The sequence below is a fragment of the Chionomys nivalis genome, chromosome 5 (genome assembly GCF_950005125.1).
Source record: "Chionomys nivalis chromosome 5, mChiNiv1.1, whole genome shotgun sequence".
NCBI classification, from domain to species: domain Eukaryota; kingdom Metazoa; phylum Chordata; class Mammalia; order Rodentia; family Cricetidae; genus Chionomys; species Chionomys nivalis.
The window spans coordinates 69,884,699-69,906,569 of NC_080090.1; the positions used below are offsets into that span (position 1 = coordinate 69,884,699).

Genomic DNA, 21,871 nt, shown 5'->3' on the forward strand with positions numbered 1-21,871 from the left:
AAAGCTTCAAAATGTACAAAGCAAAAACTCACAGAACTCCGAGAAGACAAATCCACTGAATCCTCTATTTCAGTATCTATCTGTCAATATCTATCCTCAATAACAGCTCGCAAGTGGGCAGAAATCAGTAAGGGTATAAAAAACCTTGAACTCCATTAAAGAAATTGGTTTATCATTTTTTAGGTTAATTTGCCCAACAGCGCTTCTTTTTTTTTCAAGTGCATCTGGAAGATTTATAGATCATTTAATCCCGATTAGATGAGTGCCATCATTTCCATTTACAAGTGAATAAAAGAAGGCAGGGAAAGGGTAGGTAGCTTGCTAATGGCCACAGCTATTAGGCATCATGCAGGACTTAGCACTCGGCTGTACTCACCCACCTCCCTGAGCACCTGGAATAGCTCAGGTCTCTATGACCTAGAATGAAGTCCTTTTAAAATAAACAAAGGAATGGACTACTCAAATAGCATTCAACATTCTCTAAATACTCCTTGGAAAGGAAACACATTCTTCCCCCTCCTCATATTCCCACCCAGCCCAAATGGCCCGTGTGCTTCCTTTAAGTGACATGACTTATAGGTATCATAAACTCAAGTTCCACAGCTGGTGGGTCTGAAGGGGAAGACAGTTACGGAGCATAGCATAAAAGGCTGGTGGGACTGGCTCTTCCTCAGGCTGCCCTGCTGTTGGAGGGTGGTCTCACACACACTCTGTCCCAGTACAGAGCTGCTCCTGTGCTCTTTGTGTGCTCGCATGCAGACTATGACCCCTTTTCCAGGAAAAAAAAAATGTATTTATTAAAGCTCATGACTGGTTTTCCTTGCTTACCTTCTTAAATCTGTTAATACGGCTATAATGTATATAATGATTACGACTTGGAAGAACACAGTAATGTTTTCCACGGTGAAGTTCCCTTAAGTATTGGCAAGAAAATGCCATGGAAGGGAATGACGTTTTTGTGGATCTTTGCTTGAGATCTGACTCATAGTTGTACAAGAGGATATGTGAAATGGGGGATATTATTCTGCATAACTATGTTTCGCAGTAGGTTTAGATAGCTCAGCAAAGTGAATCTTGATAATGAAATTACATCTCCCCCAGGTTTCTAATATGCATTCAGTTATGTCTCGCTTTTTTTCCCCAGCCACTCCACTCTTTCTGTTGGACGTCAATGCTTTATTGATACCCAGCTTCTTTCTCGAGTCCCTCAGCGTAGCTAGTGAGATCTTGATGTTGCTCACTTTCCTTCCACCTCATTGAATTTCCTCTTGCCTCCACAGCACTCCTTCCCCGCCTTCCTCTCAGCTGAACACTCCCCAAGGGAGATCAAAGAAGCTTCTCCTGGCGGCAGCCCGGAGGAGAGAATTTTCCAGCTCCCTCTTCTGGCTGGGCTGAATGGTGGGTTGAGGGACTGGAAGCTGGGTTGGGGCGTCTCAGCTTCTGGGGTTGGGGTGGGGTGAGGTATTATGAGAGAAGTGTCTGAAACAACGTTGCACACTTTAGGAAGAAAAAAAAGTACACCAGTTCCCTTCGTGCTAGCTAATGCGATGCCCCCGAATTTGGTACTGGGCCACACATTCTTGAAAACCATTGTTTAAACCTTGGGATTTTGGAAGTTGGGGCTAGCTCTGAAGAGAACACAGGAGCTGACACAGCCAGCGCTTCCCCGGTACCGCAGTGATTTGGAACTCACAGTGGGGGAAAGTCGCCCTCCTGGGTGGGGGCTCCCGCAGAGGAGGGACGGCCGCTGGCCAATCAGAAGGCGAGGTCGAGCCGGGCTTCGCTGCCGAGGGGCTAGCTGTGGAAAGTTGGGAAGCTCAGTCGCTGGCTTGGAGCGCGGCGGCGGAGGCGGCACCGCAGGCTCGCAGCGTCCCCCGGGGCATGGACCCCGCGCTCTGCCCGCGCTAGGCTACTCGCAGCGCCCTGCACGCGGCTGCCTAGAGCCCGCGACCTACCCAGCCGGACAAAAGGCGCGGCATCCCTGCGCTGCCCAACCCAGCCCCGGGAAGCAGCCGGGCTCCGGGCTGGTCCCCATCTCATTCTCCGCTCCAAACTTTGCGTTAGTTGAGAGACTGCAAAAGGCTGATGAGGCACCAGAGAGGAAGTCCTCTGCCTGCTGTTGAGGAGTAAGCACAGTGCTTAGGAGCTTGGGGCAAAGAGCAAAGCAGCGAGCAAACAAGGGGGAAAATGATTGCCTGGGAAGTGGTCCACACAGTATTCCTTCTGGCTCTTCTTCGTTCCTCCCTAGCTGGAGATGGGACCCCCGAGTCGGAGAGCAGGGATGAGGAGATTCCGGAGGGGGCATCCACGTTGGCTTTTGTGTTTGATGTGACTGGCTCCATGTATGATGATTTAGTTCAGGTTATTGAAGGGGCTTCCAAAATTTTGGAGACGTCTTTGAAAAGACCTAAGAGACCTCTTTACAACTTTGCTTTGGTGCCCTTCCACGATCCAGGTAAGGGAAACGCTCTGTATTTGTTGTAATTTATTATTACTTATGCTAGGAATTTGTTTTATTGTCAGAAAGTTTCAAAAGCGTTTTAAAAAATATGCAGCTGAATACAATTGTAACAAAGAATTGCTTGCTGGCATCTGGTTTTGCTCTCATACCTTAGTGCTCTGCTAGGCTTAACCATGGAGTAGATGACTTGTTTAGGGAGCTTAACCAGTGGTGCCCTGACCTGGAAATGTGGTCCCCTGAAGATTAGACTCGGGAATCTGCAGCTGCAACAGCAGCAAAAGCAGAGTTAACTGGTTTGCATTTTAAAGCTAAAGGCAGACTGGGACAGGGACGTGGAATTCCACAGCAGGTCACTAGATGTTAAGGGCAAGCACACTCTAAGGAAAACCTCACCCGGGAGGGAAACAAACCTGCCTGCCGAGAGACACAAGGGCAAGTCTGTAAATAGTAACTAGGCGTGGAACTGAAGGCATAAAAATGAAAGACAGAAGCCATTCATTTCTCAACTGGATCTATTCATCTTTACACCGGGTCATCATTAGTGAGGTTCACAGATGTCTGTAAACAGTATGTCCGCGTCTCAGGCGGTACAAATGCATGCAATTTGCTATGTCTGTGCTCTTGAAAGGTAGTTGGCGGAAAAATAACTTTATGTTGTGCCCTGAGGCTGTGGGTTTCTGCTGCTGCACTGTAACGTGATCCTATTTACTTTTTCCAGTTTCTTTCTAAAGCAGCACCTCTCTGTGAGGCTCCTAGGAGTCCCCATTGTCATTGGTGAGGGTAGCATTACAGGGGGAGCCCCGAGGCTTGCTGTCTTGTGTCCACCTGAGTTTCATTAGTGCAAGTAGCTGCTCAGTGGAAGAAATAAAACAGTGGTTTCTTAAAAGCCCTCCCCCACTGCTCTCCCACATCCCCCCTGCCTTTGAAATGCTCGCTACACTAGACTTTGGCATAGCCTCTTTCACAATGAGAGCATGATGCTGAAGAGCTCAGTTTTTTTCTCTTCCTTGTGCAGCTACCAAACGTATTAAAACCATAATTACTACTAGTTATTAGATGTGGTATATTTCAGCTATTTAGAAAGATGTCATTGGGATAAACTGAGAGGGAACTAGAACTTTCTGGAATTGTCTTGTTCTTCAATGACCACATTAAACCATCTCTCCTATAGCGCACACATACATTTCAACATTGATTCAACCTGCTTTATCGTTTGAATCCAGAGTAAGACAGTCCTTTGCTGTGTCTCCTGTCTCAGTAAGACACCTCAAATGGCATGATGTTTCAATTTATAAGATGCCACTAAGGATGCAGTCCAAGGTTTTTGTTATTTTGGAATAGCCTAAATATATATCTTATATAGGGATGAGTCTGAAGTTGGCTCAAATATAAAGTAAAAACTAATTTTGCTAATTTGTACCACAATTTGTTTGCCTCCATCCAAAAGACATTGTGATTTTATGTTGCTGAGAAGCATATAAAATATGTTTCATTGCATAAATGGAAGCTGAACTATCATAGTTTGGAGTGATGTGGAAACATTTTGTAACAAACTGTATGATGTGCGCTGCCTCCCAACTGTTATGCAGTGAGAAGGTCTGCACACTGTTGTAGCTGATTTTCCTATAGTTTAGCAATTGGAATTCAAAGTGGGGGAAAACTTGGAATGTTAATTGCAGATTGCTAATAAAATTAGAGCTTTATTGAATTAAATTGTATGAGAAAATAATTAGTAGTCTAAACTTGTTTAATAAAATTGTGTTTATAACTCGGTATCCATATTGATTATATTTCCATTATGATTTAAAGTGGAGCATTGTCAATAGTTTATATTATCCAAGAGTATCTAAACTTCAAATTCACTTTAGAAGATTATTGCCATTGTGTAATTTTCCTGATTTCTTTTGTGTGCGTATGCGCGCGTGCACACATGTGCGTGTGCATGCACATGTCCATTGAGAATTTTTGTTTCTCTTTCAGTTGATGATCAGGATGTAATGACAGAAAGGACCTTGAATGGGGATTGATTATTTTACTGACATTAGGGAAATACCAGTTTCCATTTTTTGAAGATGAGTTTCAATATCAAAGTGAGAGAACTGGATTTGAACATACCTAAGGACACTTCTAGTTGTGACATTTTGTAATTCTCTACTTTGCATGTGGCTATTATTTTTGTAGTATCTAATGCCTATTTGTACAGTTGAATGAAGCAACTAATGTGGAGAGAAATAACATATAGTACTGAACCTAAGTGACGACACTAGAGACCTCAGTGCTTGCTCTGTTGATATCGACCACCCCGTGTAGCTAGATTAAATAATGGGTGAATTTGGGTACATGGTCTGAGGCTTTTGAATAAAGCCTTTAGGTCTTTGAAGATGATTAGTCTGTGGGTCCATGTAACAATTCAGGGAAAGGTGTGTGCCTCCAGGGGGCGATAGTTTGAAAACACATGGGAAACATAGATCCCAATCCTGGCCAGTGTAGTAATAAAGCTCATTAGAAGGTATTTATGCAGGAAAGGGCAGGAAAGATCCAGTAACATCAGATGTGCTTGGGGGAAGGGATATAGCTTCCCTAGAATGCCTCAGGTCTTGGAGGCAGAAGCCAGCCTTTTAATGATAATTAACTGCATTGAAGGACTTTTTTAATCTCCAAAGTCATGTTTCCGGTATTAATTTTAATTAATTAATTTGCTTTTGAGACATGGTTTTTTATGTAGCCCTGGTTGACCTGGAATTTACCATGTAGGCGAGGCTGGTCTTGAACTTGTGGGTGATCCTCCTACATCTGGTTCTTTGTGCTGGGATTCCAGGTGTGCACCGGGACACCTGCCTGCTGTGAGTTGGACATAGCTTTGTTGAGAGGCACTTTCTTTACCTTTGTCATGTATAACTTAATGATTTCTATCATGTTCACTGATAGATGACACTGTCAATTGGTTTTAAAATATTTTCCTTACCCTCAAAGAAGTTGTTTACTGCTGGGCAGTGGTGACGCGTGTCTTTAATCCCAGCACTGAGTTCAAGGCCAGCCTGCTCTACAGGGAGAGTTCCAGGACAGCCAAGCCTACACAGAGAAACCATGTCTTGACTCCTCCACCACCACCAAGAAAATGTCCTATACCATTTAGTTGGCAATTTCCTAGCCACTGATTAAAATTTTCTTTTTCCACGTAACCCACCTTTCCATCTCTCTGGTTCTCCTGTTCTGGATTTATACATTATAGATATTGTTTATAATCCTATATGATCTTCTGTGACTGGATTCCTTAGGTCAGCATAATACTTTCAAGGTTTATTCGTATCGAAGCACGTGACAGCTCATCATTTCTTTCTACAACCAAATTATATTCTGTAGTATAATATACAACTTATACTGTATGCACTGGTCCACAATGGAGATTTAGATATTGCCTACTCTTTTGAGAATAACTTATGAATACCCACATACACATTTCTGTATAGACATGCTTTTCTTTATTCTGAGTGTATTATTTAGACATGGGACCTCTAGGTCATGAAAACCACATGTTTAGGGGCTGGAGAGATGGGTCAGCGGTTAAGAGCACTGACTGCTCTTCCAAAGGTCCTGAGTTCAATTCCCAGCAACCACATGGTGGCTCACAACCATCTGTAATGAGGTCTGGTGCCCTCTTCTGGCCTGCAGGCATACACACAGACAGAATATTGTATACATAATAAATAAATATTTAAAAAAAAAAAGAAAACCACATGTTTAATTGCTGAGGGGTGGCAAGCTACTGTCCAAAGCAGTTATGACATTCTATGATCCCACTGGCTGATGAGTGAGATCCAATTTCTTCATATCTTCATCAACATGTTATCAGTTATTAGAATATGTATTGATTTTTGCTATTTTTAATACTACCCAGATTTCACTCCTGTTTTCCTCTGAATGAACTGGGGAGAGCTGATGACCTTTCCTGACTGAAGGCCCTCTGGTCACCTGGTGTCTTATTTCCCCCTTCCTCTGTGAGACAGGAGGAGTGAGAATGGGCAGTGTGTTTTAATGAGTCGGGCATCCCCTTCTTCTCTTGGATAATTACATTTCACCCTCTGGAATATCTGCTACTGGGCTGCGTTCCTTGACCACTTGCTCATTCTTTTTCAGGCATTACTTAATGCACTGAGGAGCCAAAAGAAAATAACACCAAAGAGAGGGCTCCTGCCATTATAGACCTTGTTCTACTGTGGAAAGGATAACACTGGTGATAAAGGATGTGACTAAAATGCCTATGGTTGCTATGGAGAAAACAAAAAGCAATAAAAGGGCATGCGGTGCTCAGGGTGGATGTGAGGGTGTTAGAATTTTAAATATAGTGACTGGGGTCCTTCCAAAAGAAGAGATTTCATTTTGATAAAGTCTTGAAGGAGGGAGCATTGAGCATATCTTTTATAGGCAGATGAGCAATCAGTAAAACATTCTTGTAATGAGAGTATCTTGACATTTTTAATGGCAGTGAGGCAACTGAGTGTCTTTGTCACAGAAAGTGATAAAGGGGAATTGGCAAACGAGGCCTGACCAGTTCAGGAAGGAATTCATAGTCCCCCTAAGCTTTGGTTTTTACTGTGAACAATGTGGAGAGAGGCTTTAGAGTTTTATTTATTAATTTATGGATATTGGTGTTTTGTCTCCATGTGCACTATCTTCAGGGCATTGAATTCTCTAGAACTGGAGGTATAGATGGTTGTGAGCTGATATGCGGGTGCTGGGAATCAAACCCATGTCCTCTGGAAGAGCAGCCAGTGTTCTTAACCACTGGGCCTTCTCTTCAACTCTCAACTCCAGAGTTCTAAATGAGCCAGCGACACAATCTGGCATACATGCCTTCAGCATCATTCTATCATTAGGTAGTAATGGAAAGCAGATAAAGAGTAGAAATGGGTCAGTAGAAGAATGTGAATTCCTTGTGTGCAGTCGATAGCTACTGGTGTTTTGAGAAACAGTGTTTGTTTATATTTTGAGTAGGAAACCAAGAAGACTTGATGAGTCACTGGATGTGAATTACAAGGATAAAACCAGAAGATGAAATGGGTTCTGAGAACTTGGCTTGAGCAAATAGACATGTGGCAGGTGGAGAATTCTGAGATGGAGCAAAATAAGAGAGAGAGAGAGAGAGAGAGAGAGAGAGAGAGGTTTCAGAAGGTTTTCGTTTTTGAACACGTGTAAACTTGAGATACCTTTTGATATTGGTGGAGATGGAAGAAGACAGTCATATAATATATATGACATTCAAGTTCAAGGGGAAAAGGCAGACTGAGAGATATGAAATTCAGACCCAAAGGCATACATGAAGATGGTGTTTAGGGCTGTCAGACTTTGAAACTATTGAGGGACTGATTGTGCTTGGGGAAGAGAGAAGGTCTGAGGTCTCAACATCAGTTGCAGAGATGCTTGACTAGAGAGGTGACAGATAACCAGCGAAGCACCCAGGGAAACTTAAGGCAGAGAGGCTGAAGAAACTATGTCTTAGGGAAGCAGACCCATCAACTGACAGGAGCTTAGCAATGTGGAAGCCATTGACGATCCAAGAAGACTATTCCAGTGAAGTGAAGTGATGAAAGCCTGTTTGCAGAGAACTAAGAGAATGGAGAAGAGAAATTGAAAATCTTTGTAACTGTATTTCTGTGTCCAACTACTGGAGTGGTTGCCTTATTCGTGAGACTAGATATGAGTCTAGTTGAGATAAATTATTCAACTGTTTTTTTTTAAATGTAAACATCATACAATAGAATGAACATCCATTTGGTAATGGAAAACTTATGTGCCTTTTCTTATTTTTGTCACTGAAGAAGATTGTTTAATAATCTTGACAGACCTCTGTTTTGCTGTCTATAAAATTAATGCATTGTCATTACCAGACAATGAGTTTGACTATAATTTTTTTGTCATAATACAGTGAAAGGTAAGTGAGTTTAAAGAGACTAGAAATAGAAAGGATTTTATTCATTAGCAGAAATACCAACATTGCATGTCTCATATTTAAGAGTTTCATGTTAATAAAACCTATAAACCTTCAATGACTTTGCATGGTTTGGTCAGACCTGTGCAGTGTTAGGAAAACACCCCAGGACTTTTGTAAGATTCTTAGAATATTTTTCTGGCGAGTAGCAGAATTACTGTAAACCATAATGAGCAGGAAGATTCTTCGAAGGAAAGATAACATACATTAAGACCCTAAAAATTTAGTTGCTCTTACATGAACTGAACCAAAAGTTGAACGGTTTCCATTTCAGTGAGTATAGGAAAACAAGAAGCTGCGAGCCTCTAATACATTGTGAGGGCAAGGATTTTCATGACGGTTAGGAAACACACACACACACACACACACACACACACACACACACACGGGAGAGATAGATCTGATGAACTGAGGAAATTGCACTAACAGTTAAGTGAGGGTTTTGGTTTTTTTCCCTTTTCAGTTCTGGTCACCTAAGACAAATCTGTTTCTAATCTCCACTCCTTAGCCCAGAGTGAGGGGCTTTGAGTGAACAATGGCAATTTGTTTCTCAGAATACAATGTTTTAAGATGAGGTAATGGACCCTGCTTCAGTGGATAGTGTTGAGATAAGGAGAGATGCTTTTCCTGTGCACAATGAAAGCTCCCACAAGAAGATAAAAGAGCCTGGGGCTGGAGACATTGCCCAGTGGTTAAGAGTTCCTACTTCTCTCACAGAGGATCTAGGTTCAGTTCCCAGCACTCTCTGTCTGGCGGCTCACAACCTGCCTTTAATACCATCTCCATGGGATCTGGAACCATCTCCTGGCCTCTCTGCGCACCAGCATGAATGGGCTCATACCCACACAGAGGCACATATCTGTATATACATAGTTAAAATCTAAAACAATGGAAAGGATAATAAGATAAAATGATAACAGAGAGTAGACTTTGATAAGCAAAGGATTTTCTCAGGTCACCGCAGAATGATGGTATTTTACTTTTGTTTTTGGTTAGATCTGAGGACAAATCTTTTACTTTCTTGCTAATAAAACAGAATTGGGCTCTATTTGATTTGTTCCTGATCAAAACATAATTTTTGGTGTTTTCCACCTAAGTGCTTCATTTATCCCATAGCCCCAGCAACTCAACAGATACTTGGGAAATATTTCTTCAATGGATGCATGGATGAATAAATGCATGAATGTAAAGAACAGATGATTTCTCTGTGTACTTTTAGCCTAGCCAAGGAAGCAAGTGCTTCTATGAGTATTTAAAACTCGCCGCTCACATCTGTGAGTCTATTTTTAAATCGCGTTACTAATGGGACCAAAACTTCCAGCATATTTACTTGTCAATTAAATCTTTCAATGATAACATAGCTCTCTTGTAAGCTTTACTAAGAAAGAATATTGTGATCTAGAAAGCATTTGATTCTTGGGTGGTTATTGAATGCTTGCATACGCAATTGATTAGGCTGGGGTGTGTGTGTCTGTCATGTGGAATGTCTCAGCGACATGGCCTCAGGCAGCCTGATCACTCTCCAATTCCTGCTGGACCTACTGATGGAGTGTCAGAGCAAAGAAACTGATTTCCAAGGAGCACTGCACAAACAAAAGATCCACACCATGTTTTTATTTTCACAAGTCTACAGGGTTTTCAACTTCAATTTTGTCACTTATGGTGAGCTCTGCTAGGATTTTCTGACACTGGCACCGTATCAAAGTGCACTATGTCAGCTCTCTTCATCCTAGTGACATTATCTTGGTTAAATAAAGCAGTACTTATGTAATTGTCTTAGAAGCACTACAGAGGGTCGACAAGATGGCTCAGCAAGTTAAGGCATTTGCTGCTAAGCCTACCGTGAGTTCAATCCCCAGGCCCTAGATGGTAGAATGAGATGACCAACTCCTGAATGCGGTCCTCTGACCTCCACACAAAACCATGCCTCACCCCTTGTAAATAAGTAAACAGATGTAATTTTCAAACACCCAATTTTAACAATAAAATGTACTATAAAATGAATGTCTCAAAGCCACATTGCTTTGTAAAAGCTGAAGGAGAAAATGAAGTTTCAGGAGAAGTGGAGCAGTGTTTATATAGTAAGAGGAGAGGACTAAGGGATGTCTGCTTGATGATTTGGCTGCAAGTCAACATACAGGCCAAGGACAATTCAAACCAGTCCTGCCTCAGCTCCATTCTGTTAAACTGAATGTTTGAGACACATGAGCTCTTTGTTGCATCGTTCCCCTGGTCCCACACCACTAACATCATCACAGAGAAAGCTGCAAAGAACTAGAAATACTCCATTATCAGCCTTTCTATTGTTACTCATTCACTAGCCAACAAGCTTGTCATTGTTTACTAATATCAAGGATCGTGGTAGGCGTGTTGATTCAAAAACAGTGAGACAAACTCCAAAGAGGCTTATGGTCGATGGGGAGGGGTGCAAGGGAAATGATTATATAATATACTAAAGCATATTCTGTAGTGGAACGAAATGCAAAGTATTCTACTCTAGTGAATTCAAGCAGGGGTGGCTAGCGAAGGTTTTCTGGAAGAAGTGTCATCTGGGCTGAAATCTGAGGAAGTTCATGAATACAAGCAGCTTAATCAAAACGTATTAAAGGTATTTGATTTCACGATGAAAGCTCTTGGGAGCTGGAAGGGTTGCAAGGATTATCATGGCATCGCTGCGTTTCCAATTTAGAATTTTATCTCTTGGCACAGTAGAGCAAGGGAGTCTTCAGAGCTGGGAGATGAGAGATGAGGCCATGTTAGAAATTCAGAGAAAATCCTGAGGGCCCCATGAGGAGACCTGGGCACCAGGAGAAAAGGATAGATTTCTGAGTTATTAAGGAAGCACAATGGACTTGAGTTGGTCCTGTGAATATAGGAAAAATAAATATAATTACCTACTAAAATTCCATGCAGTAGGAGAGAGGAGATACGATGCAATGTTTCCTCCCAGAGACAATGTCATTCCTAGGGTAGTGAGTCTTGATTGCAAGCACTTCATAGATTCACTTGTCTGAAACCAACATCGACCGAAGAAGTTCATGGGTCAGCAATGAAAACTCATTACAGAAACATATTTGAGCAGTGTCCAACCAAGTTCTAACTTGGTTATAAGATAAATTCAGTGTATTAATTTATGTTACACTTGAGTGACCGGGATTCCACTGTGGTGATGGACTGTTTTTCCTTATAACTATGAAATGATGTCATTACACATTAGTGCCATACAATGAACTGTCCTTGTTCTGGATGTACCATTTAAACAGTTCTCTGATAAAGTAACCTCATGTCATTCTTTATGGGGAGAGAACGCTCCGGTCAGACGGACACATACATCAGGTTCAGCAGACAGTCATGTTCTTTGTGGGTAACTCATATTTTGGCATACCAGTTGTATACATCAGCCTTCCTTGTTTAAAACACTGTGACAGTGTCATGCTCAAGTTTCTGAGCTTTTAAAATCTGAGAGCCAGTGATGGCGAATTTATCACAGTCCATGTTTCCCTGGTGCGTCTGTTTGGGTGGCCTGTCTGTCTCCAGGTATCACTCCCAGCATTCCTAGCTGTCAGTGTTAGCTGGATGTGCCAAGTTGCTGTTCTAGCCATTTGAAGCTTGTGCAGATGACAGTGGAAGCCATCAGAATAAGTGAGATCACCCAAGGAGAGTGCAGACTGAGAAAAGAAACTGGACAGGGCTGTGGGGTATGCAAACATTGAGAGAGCAGAAGAAAGCAAGCTCATAGGGGATTCCGAAAAAGCCCATGAAAATAGTAAGCACCAAGATCAGAGGTTGTAAGCAAGCTTTTAACTCTTAACATTTATGAAATTATTATTATTGTTATTCATTATCCACGAAGGTAAAGGTCAAATAATGTTAAGGCTATTTTTAAAGACATCTCATTGGACTCGTGGATCCAGAAGGTAAGAGAACGAATCTAGTGAGTATAGGTGTTTCTTTTATTATTATTATTTTTATTGAGCTCTACATTTTTCTCTGCTCCCCTCCGTCCCTCCGTCCCTCCGTCCCTCCGTCCCTCCGTCCCTCCGTCCCTCCGTCCCTCCGTTCCTCCCTCCCTCCCTCCCTTTCCCAAGGTTCCCATGCTCCCAATTTACTCAGGAGATCTTGTATTTTTCTACTTCCCATGTTGATTAGATCTATGTATGTCTCTCTTAGGGTCTTCATTGTTGTCTAAGTTCTCTGAGATTATGATTCATGGGATGGTTTTCTTTGCTTTTTTATCAGACATGACGCAGTAGGCTTTGAGCTTGATTTCTAGCTTGGAAGCCTGGCTCTTCCAATGGTTTGCTATATTACCATCTCTGTCCTCAATCTGATGTGCTTTTTAAGGTTTATGTGAGGGCTAACTATAATAAATGTCCAAAGTTTCTTACACACAGTAAGTTCCCAGCAGACGTTGGGTATTGGATCTTGGGGTTGTGTAAAGATGTTTTGATTTCGGATGGTAAAAAGGAAAGAACATTTAAGTACAGGTGAAAACTTACCCACAAAGCATTGCAAATGACACCAGAGAGACTAGGCAGCGCATGGAACCAGAACTTCAAAGACGCGAGAAGAGATAGATTGCAAGGAAGGATCAGTTGTTGGCAGGTAAAGACCTTTAATTCAGTACGAGAAGAGAGAAGCAGAGCACAGACAGGCAGAGTTACAGACAAGTGGTACACGAGGATACAGGATGTGGCATTCTGTGTCATGGATTCTTTTCTGTGCCTTTGTGGGTAAAATGGCAGCTCTTTATTTTACATTCCATGTAACTAAGGCTTATATGACCTCACAAACTATGCTATGTTTTTTGAAGAGAAGCAGAAGCAGATTTTGACAAGCTGTTTTTTTTTCATGTTTTGTTTAGATAAATGTGTGAAGAAAAGATATGCTCAAGAAGGCAGGGCAAAGTTGTTTCCTAGAGAGCTTGTAACAGTCACGTGACTTGGTGACTTGAAAAATGCAAATTTACCACCACGGTACTGAAGGCTGGAAGAACAATATTCCAAACTAAGGGGTCAGTAGGGTTGTTTACTTCTGAACACTGTGTGAAGTCTGTGCCATGTCTCTCCTTAATTTCTTGTGGTTTCTGGCAATCTTAAATAGTCCTTAGTCCTTAGTTTGTAGATTCATTAGCCAGACCTCTGCCTTCATCTTCATGTGATATTCTTTCTGTCTCCCACTTCTTTTTTTTTTTTTTTTTTTGAGGACACTAACTAGTCTTACTGGATTTTGGCCCACCATACTCAAGTATGATGTCATTATAACCAACTATTTATGCAATGACCTTATTTCCAAATACGGTCAAACTTGGAATGTCAATATGGTCAATTCAGAAGGATTTCAGCACAGGACTTTTTGGAGGACGCTGTTCCACCTTTAGCGGATTTTTTTTTTTTTTTTTTTCCGAGACAGGGTTTCTCTGTGGTTTTGGAGCCTGTCCTGGAACTAGCTCTTGTAGACCAGGCTGGTCTCGAACTCACAGAAATCCGCCTGCCTCTGCCTCCCAAGTGCTGGGATTAAAGGCGTGCGCCACCACCGCCTGGCTTTTTTGGTCTTTTTTGAGACAGGGTTTCTCTGTGGTTTTGGAGCCTGTCCTGGAACTCCCTTTGTAGACCAGCCTGGCTTCGAACTCACAAAGATCCACTTGCCTCTGCCTCCTGAGTGCTGGGATTAAAGACATGCACCACCACCGTCCGGCTACCTTTAGCAGATTATCCATCAATTAACATTAAAAATTTAAAGTACCTCAATGTGTTTTTTTTCTAGTGACACTCAGTTTGTTCTATAAATTCCTTAAACAACTGTTGGCATCAGAAGGCATCTTGGACTCTAGAGTCTGATCCCTTTTTGGATGTGAGCAGAGTCCTGATTGGCAGCTGTGGAGGGAAGCAGTAATCACGAGCACAGGATTGCTTAAACCCTTGAAATAATTTTCATTAAGAAGGCTGTGATGATTTTACTTGTAAACCATGACATTTAATAAAACTTCTTTTGATCTTTTATAAACAAATTTTAGAAATTTAATTTTGAAATGGTGAAGGTGGTATAGGGGCTAGGCGTTCTGGGAATTGTGGGTAGACCCCCAGAGTATTTTGAGTTTGTATAACCCCAGATCTCTTTCTTGGAAACTCCAAACACACTAATTGGAATATTTTGCTCGTGTTTTGTTTTTGCATTAGTACCACATCTTGGAGAACTTCCTTTTAACACTGTTTTACAACAGGTAGGAGGATTACCTGATGTTTCAAGGCTGGCAGGCAGATTGCCACCGAAAATGTCTCAGGGTGGCCCATAGCTGCTCTTACCGAGATCTGCAGGGAGAGGCTACTTAGATGAGCCTTTGGGTGCTGGGTAGCTACAGACATGGGAGATGCCACCCAATATTTAATATGTTTGTTATCAGGTAGGAGGTCCAGAAAGCACATCATGTCACCTAGCATTACAGAGCAAAATTCTAAGCACAAAACTGTACTGTGTTGGGAAGTACATTTTTGAGATTCAAAGTAGAATCTGCTTTGCCTTTTGTTTAGTTTGTTATTTCTGGTTCACAGTCTTTTGCCAGAGCACATAGGAAACCTCAGTTCTATTGTCTTCCTGGTCCCCAGAGGCCCCCTCCTGCTCTTCTTAGGTGTATATTCCCATTGCTGCCTTGATCAGGTCCTTATATTTTTTGCCTTGAAGTTTTCTCCTTAGCCACATCAGAGAGACAGTCTCACAGTCTCCCCTACTTAAGGATTCCCCACAATTTCATGTCCCTAAGGAATCACCCTGGAGTATTAGCAAAGGGTATTTCTTAATGTTAAAATACTTCTTTATATTTATTATATCTACTTTGCCCATAACAACTTCACTACTTTTTATTTCTTATACGGTATAAGGATAAGGAAAATTAATAGGAGGAGAAGATCAAGAGTGGGGGTGGGGGCTAGAGCAAACTGTGCCTGGCAAGTGAGAACAATAAAGGAGCCATCAGCTAGAAGTGAAATAAAAAGACCATCAGAATGGAGAGCTGGAAACCTGCCTTTGGATTTAAAAGGATCCTTCTGGCAGCTCTGGGGAGAATACTGGAGGGACCAGTTAAAGTGTCTCAGGCTACAGGACATCAAAAGGCATGAAAAGTAGCCAAGTTATCTCACAAACTAAGTCCAAGAGATTTTGTGAAGGGATTATATGCGGGGTGTGAAGAAAGAGAAGTCCTGGGTAGCTCGAAGGGCTTTGCCCAAGTGACTAAGAAAATCCTGGTGCGTGTACTGAGATGGGAACACTGGAGAAAACAGAAACACACGTGGGCTTAAAAGGAGGTGCTGGTAATTGTGAGATGCCTGCTGGGGGCCTTATGGAGGTTTAGGTAACTGTGAGATGCATATTAGGTACCTTTTGGAGATTTAGGTAACTGTGAGATGCCTACTGGGTGCTTTATGGGGGTTTATGCAGAGAGTACCTTCCTCCTGTCTCATTGTGTTAGTGCTGATCAGCATCTCTTGGTGTTTGCTGTTTAGATTTCCCAAAACTGTCATTCAGTGCTTTTGCAATCATGGGGCCTTTCTCCATGGTCTCTGCTTCAGTTTCTGCTCTAGGTTCCTGCTTGATTGAGTTCCTGCCTCAGTGTCTCTCAGTGATCGACTGTGACATGGGCCTGCAAACCAAATAAACCCTTTCTTCACCCAAGTTGGTTTAATAAAGATTTTATGACTTTGTTTCCTGAGGCTCTCAATAAATGTTAATGAAAATTATTTCATTAATATTTTGTATTTTAGTTAAGTAGCAGAAAGCAGCCTAGGTACAAGTAGGAAATCGCTTTGTTTTTTATTTGATAATTTTGAATAGTGCCTTAATTCTTTTAAAAAATCCTCTTATATAATATATTAACATTTATATTAATGTATACATTCAGAGTCATTGCTTTTTAAAAGCCTGCTTTTCTCTAGCAAATTACATGCAATAAAAATAAAGTCCTCAAATTTTAAGTGACATATTTGATGAGTGTGACAGATCTCTGCAACAACAAAGTACATATCTTTTTTGTTAGGCCTTTCTATAGCTTCTCTCTCAGTTAATCCTCCTTGTTAATGCTCTGACCCCAACCCCACCCCACTCTAAGCTTCTTTTACTTGGAATGATGAGTTTCAAACTCATCTTTTTTTTTTTTTTTTTTTTGCATACATGCATTGGTACTTCCTTTTCCTTCTGGGTAGTTCTTAATGGTCACAATTTCCTTATTCATTCACTTGCTGTTAATGGATATTTGGTTGTTTCCAGTTTGCAATTGTTAAGGATGGAATTGCCCTACGCATTCACCCAGGAGTGTGGCATGGACTTTTCTTCACTCCTGAGTTAAAGAAATGTTTAACTGTATAAGAAACAATTGAATTATGCTCCAAAGTGGTTGTATCATTAAATACTTCTGTCAGTAACTTTTTAGGTATTTTAGTGGTTCCATATCTCACATGACTTGACACTTTTAGCCTTTTTAATTGTGACCAATCTACATGGCATGCAGCAAACACTTCATGTTGGTGAACAGTTAGCTGTAGAATGCTGAACTTCACATACTTGTTTTAAAACTTTTTTGTTGTCTTCCCTCAGGCTAATTTGATTATTCCTTTTAAGATAAGCTACAGTTTCTCTATTGTTATTTGTTTGTTTCTTTGTCTTCATGTTTTTTTTGCAGCTTCTCTGTGTGTAGACATAGACTTGATTTTGTTCTTTCTGCTTTGTCTTCCTAAATTTTCATAAAATTCTTATATTATGTAGATTTGCCACAAATGCAAATAAAATCCCCAACATTGTGCTTTGTGAATTCAAATATATTTGGACCATGTACTTAAGTCATTTAAGGTTATTTTGTGATGACTTTTGTGGTTTTGTTTTGTTTTGCTGTCTGGACCTTAACAGTCAGCTTAGTGTTGTCTTATTTCCCCTTCCTGTGATGCCTCGGGTAGGAGTTTCTTTCAGGGCATAACATTTGGAAATGTATTTATTACTTGATGTGCCTGATTATGCAGAATAACCCTCGATTCACTGTGCTTGTCAACGACTTGCCAATGCCCTCCATGGGATGCCTACTCTTTCTAAAGCAGAATTTGAGCAAGATGTTAATTTATTTGCTTTAATTTTTAACCTGCTTAGAAAACATTTTAAATGTTTCTTTCCTATTAATATAACGACTAATTTTGGGAAATTTTTGATTCAGTTAACAACAAAATGTACTTTTTAATTTGTTAAAAAAATTCTTGAGGTTCTCTTTCTTCTTTTTGGTGGTATCAGAGGTAGAACCCAGGGTCTTTCTTGTACATGAGTACACACTAGATAAGCATTCTATCACGGAGTTCCAGACAATTCTTATCTTCTAAATATTTCCTTTCTTGTTTCTTTGTGATGCCCCCAGTATAAAATCCTGTTGCTTTTGGATATTGTTATTTTATTTTCTAAGTTTCTTTACCTTTCTGTGTATTTTCCCCCTTTTCTTCTTCCTTTTCCCCTTTGCTGAATTCTGGGTGATTTCTTTAAAATTTTCTTACACTTTGTTTAAGTCTGTCCATTTTTTTTTCTCTTAAAGATTTAGTTTTATGCATGTGTGCACGTGTGTGTGTGTGTATGCACGCATGTGTGTGTGTGTGTGTGTGCATTTCTGTGTGTATGCTATATGCATGCAGGTATCTGAAGAAGCCAGAAGAGGGTATTGGATCCCCTGCAGCTGAAGTTGCAGGCCATTGTGAGCCTGACAAATTAGGTACTGGGAATGGTGCTCAGGACTCTGAAAGAGCAGTCAGCATCATTAGCTGCGGCTCTTCAGCTCCCTCTCGTCTTTTCTCCGAGTCACCCACCGAGTTTTCAGTTTCTATAACCATTGTTCTTTATTTGTGCTTCTTTTGCTTTTCACATCTTTGTTTTGTTTTTTATCACATGCTAATCAATACTATAGTCTATTTCATATTGCTCTGTTGTTTTTGCTTCTTCAGAATAGGCGCTGATTCTCCCAGTTGTTGGGTATGCTGCTGTTTCCTTGAATGGCTGCTAAGTGTTGACTGTAAATGCAATCTTATCAAGGAATTAGCGCAGCCTGGATGGCTCACTGGACCGCTGTCTCTGTTATACAGTTTACAGACAGGATTGCATTTGCTTTTGAAGGCATCCTAAAATTAGTTTGTGGGCTAATTGTTTTGGATAATGACTCATGCAACACACAGGATTTCAGTTTTGCTTAGGAGATTTTGTTTTTCTTTAAAGACTTGGGCAGGTGCCAAGTTTTCTTGCCGATTTTGTGGGCTAGTAGGAGGAATTTCTGCTGATCCCTATCTTACCGGTAAGGTTCAGTCTTAAAAGGATACTCTATAATAGCTCTCTGACCCCGAGAGGCCGTGACCATAAAAACTGTACCCATGTGGACATTAAAATGTTAGTAGCCAAGTCTTGTATCAGGTTTTTGTGCTGCCATGGTAACAACTGGTGTTTATTTCTGGCTTGAGTTCCCTTATTATTTCTGGCATCTGGGAGATTTCCCTTTATTCTTACCATCAAACTTGGCTATTGATTAAAAAGAAAAATTTATATTTTGTCTAGTGTTTCTGTTTGGTGGAAGGAAGATCTTTCATGTCCTGTAGTCTGTCATAACACCGAAGGCCATGCCTTACAGCTTTGCACATTTCCTTGCGTCTGTATTCGTTTCCTATGCCCAAATTTCTCCTATTAAAAAAAGATCTTTGTTGTAAAATATCTTCCTGCAAAGCAGCCCCTAGGCCCAGATGACTTCTCAGGAAAGCACAATCAAGGAGAAATAGTCACGGTTTTACAGAGGTATTTCTTGGCACTAGAAAAGAAGGGAATGCTTTTCATGAGGCTAGCATAGCTCCAGTGTCAGCTTGTGATAAAGGAGACTACGGGAAGAAAAGGCCCTTCATAAATCTGTATGAGCGAATCCTCAAGTGAGTTATAGCAGGCCAATCATACAATATATAAAAAGGAGCTTGTGCAGTGACTAGGTTGTTTTATCTTAAGAACCAAAGATGACTTGACACTGGAAAGAAATAATTGTATTTTAATATTAGTGAATAAAAGGAGAATCAGTTCAACACACACACACACACACATGGATATATATATACATACATACATATATATATATATTATTTGGTATAATTATGGACATTGATTAGCACACAAAGCACCAGCAAAATTAGGAATGCACATTATTGGTTTGATCTGAAAAATACCTCCAAAACTCAAATTAATCATAATATTTAATAATTAATTATTTTGTAGTACAGTGAGGATAAAACACCTTGTGAGGAATAAGCAAGTACATTGAAATAATGTCTTAGGTTTTATCTCTTCTATTATTTGTGTTTCTCTATTCTCATGAGCATCTTAGCTTTGTTTTTCAGTTTTAAGGAAACTTTGTGAAGTTTTTTTTTAGTCATCTGATTTTTTTTGTTTTCTATTTTAAGTTTTGCCCCTAAGTTTTTATTGTTTAGCTGCTACAGTCTTTAGTTTTTGTCTGTTGTTCCTTTTTAACTTGCAAAAGTCAATATTTTTCTTTCTCATTGTAATGCAATGTAAGGCTTCAGCTTTAACACGCTTATTTTCATGATCCATTTTAGTTGTAGCTTAATGATTTCAATATCCTGTATTTGTGTTATCATTTACTTCTAAATAGTTCATAATTTATACCATAACTCTATTTCCATGATCTGCTCATAAGCATGTTTATTAACTACAGTAAGATCTTTTTACACTTGACCAAAGAGCTTTTATCAAAATGATGAGAGATAACATGTCTTGGTGAAAATATGGAACAAAAGGAACTTCTGCACAATTTGAAGGCAAAAAATAGCCTAGTCCTTCATGAAAACTATGCTCCACAGAATTACCATGTGTTCTAGCAATCTTACTTCTAGGTTATTTGTCCCAAGGATTTGAAATCAACACATTCAAAAGACAGTTGTGCTTCCATATTTCATTCAGTATTTCTAAAAGGTTACTTATAATAGGAATATTATTTTATATTATATATAACTTGTTTATAATATGCTATATTTGCATATAACTATTGTTATGATAAACAACTTATCTATAATTTCAGCATTGTCTATAATATTTCATTATGTTAAGTGAAATAAGCTGTGCACTTAAAAAGAAATACATAACTCTTAAAGAGGCAAATTCATAGATACAAAGAGTAGGGCTGGAGGGAATGGGCAGACAATGGTCAAATGCTACAGGGTTTCAGTTATACAAAAATATTAAAAATATATTTTTGATTTTTAACAAACCAGGCCATTTAAGTTAAACTTCCTATCTAAAAATTGCTATTTCAATAGATATTTATTTGAAAAACATTGCTTTTAGATTTTAAACAATACTTATTTAAAAAATAGTCAGGAGGCAGAGGCTGGCAGATCTCTGTGAGTTCAAGGCCAGCCTGGTCTACAAGAGCTAGTGCCAAGACAGGCTCCAAAGTTACAGAGAAACCCTATTTTGAAAAAACAAACAAACAAACAAACAAACAAAAAATAGTTGAGATTTCTTAGGTGTGATGGTGAGTTTTGATTGTCAACACAATCTTGAATCTCCTGGAAAGAAAGTGTCAGTGAGAGATTGTGTCAGTCAGACTGGTCCATGGGAATTCTGTAGGGAATTGTTTGACTTCCAGTGATTGGGGTGGGAGAACCTGTTCACTGTGGGCGGTGTCATTCCCTAGACAAAAGATCCTGAACTGTGTGAGTGGAGAAGGCAGGCAAGCTGAGTGCCAGCACACATACATCCATTCTTTCTCTGCTCTTGATTATGGATCTGACTATCTCCTTCAAGTTTCTTATGCCTGCCTTCCCTACCATGACAGAGTGGAACCTGGAACCGAGAGCTAAAATAAACCTGTTGGAGATGGCTTAGAGGTTAAGATCACTAACTGCTCTTCCAAAGGTCCTGAGTTCAATTCCCAGCAACCACATGGTGGCTCACAACCATCTGTAATGAGATCTGATTCCCTCTTCTGACCTGCAGGTGTACATGCAGGCAGAATACTGTATACATAATAAATAATAAAGAAAACATTAAAAAAATAGATCTATCCCCTCCTCCAAGTTTTGAGATCTATTATCTCAAAACAGAAATGAAATTAAGGCAACCAAGAAATCAGTTTGGCTAATTATCAGTTTATAAACATGTTGGTTATATTTGAAAACACATTAATTTTCTAAAAAGTGCATTACTTTTTCTGAAAAGTAAACAAGTGTCTTTTCAGTCCAGATATAGTACTAAGGACATCAAGAAACAATCAAAATTCAACACAGTGAATCAATATGTCTGTTGAAGTTTATTATAGGAGCATGGGTGAGAGATTACTTAGAGGAGCACCAGGTGACTCAGAGATCAAGTAACATAGTTTGTTAATCATATTGCACAGAGAGGTGACATAATAA

The 21,871-nt window shown here is 40.2% G+C and overlaps 1 protein-coding gene across 1 annotated transcript in view; it reads left to right on the forward strand.

Moving 5' to 3' along the window:
• The first annotated feature begins 2,187 nt into the window (after positions 1-2,187).
• Hmcn1 (hemicentin 1) overlaps positions 2,188-21,871 on the forward strand; it is a 456,088-nt gene continuing 436,404 nt past the window's right edge. Inside the window, exon 1 of the mRNA XM_057769675.1 lies at positions 2,188-2,455. Coding sequence (XP_057625658.1) covers positions 2,188-2,455 — 268 coding nt within the window. The remainder of the gene's footprint in view (positions 2,456-21,871) is intronic.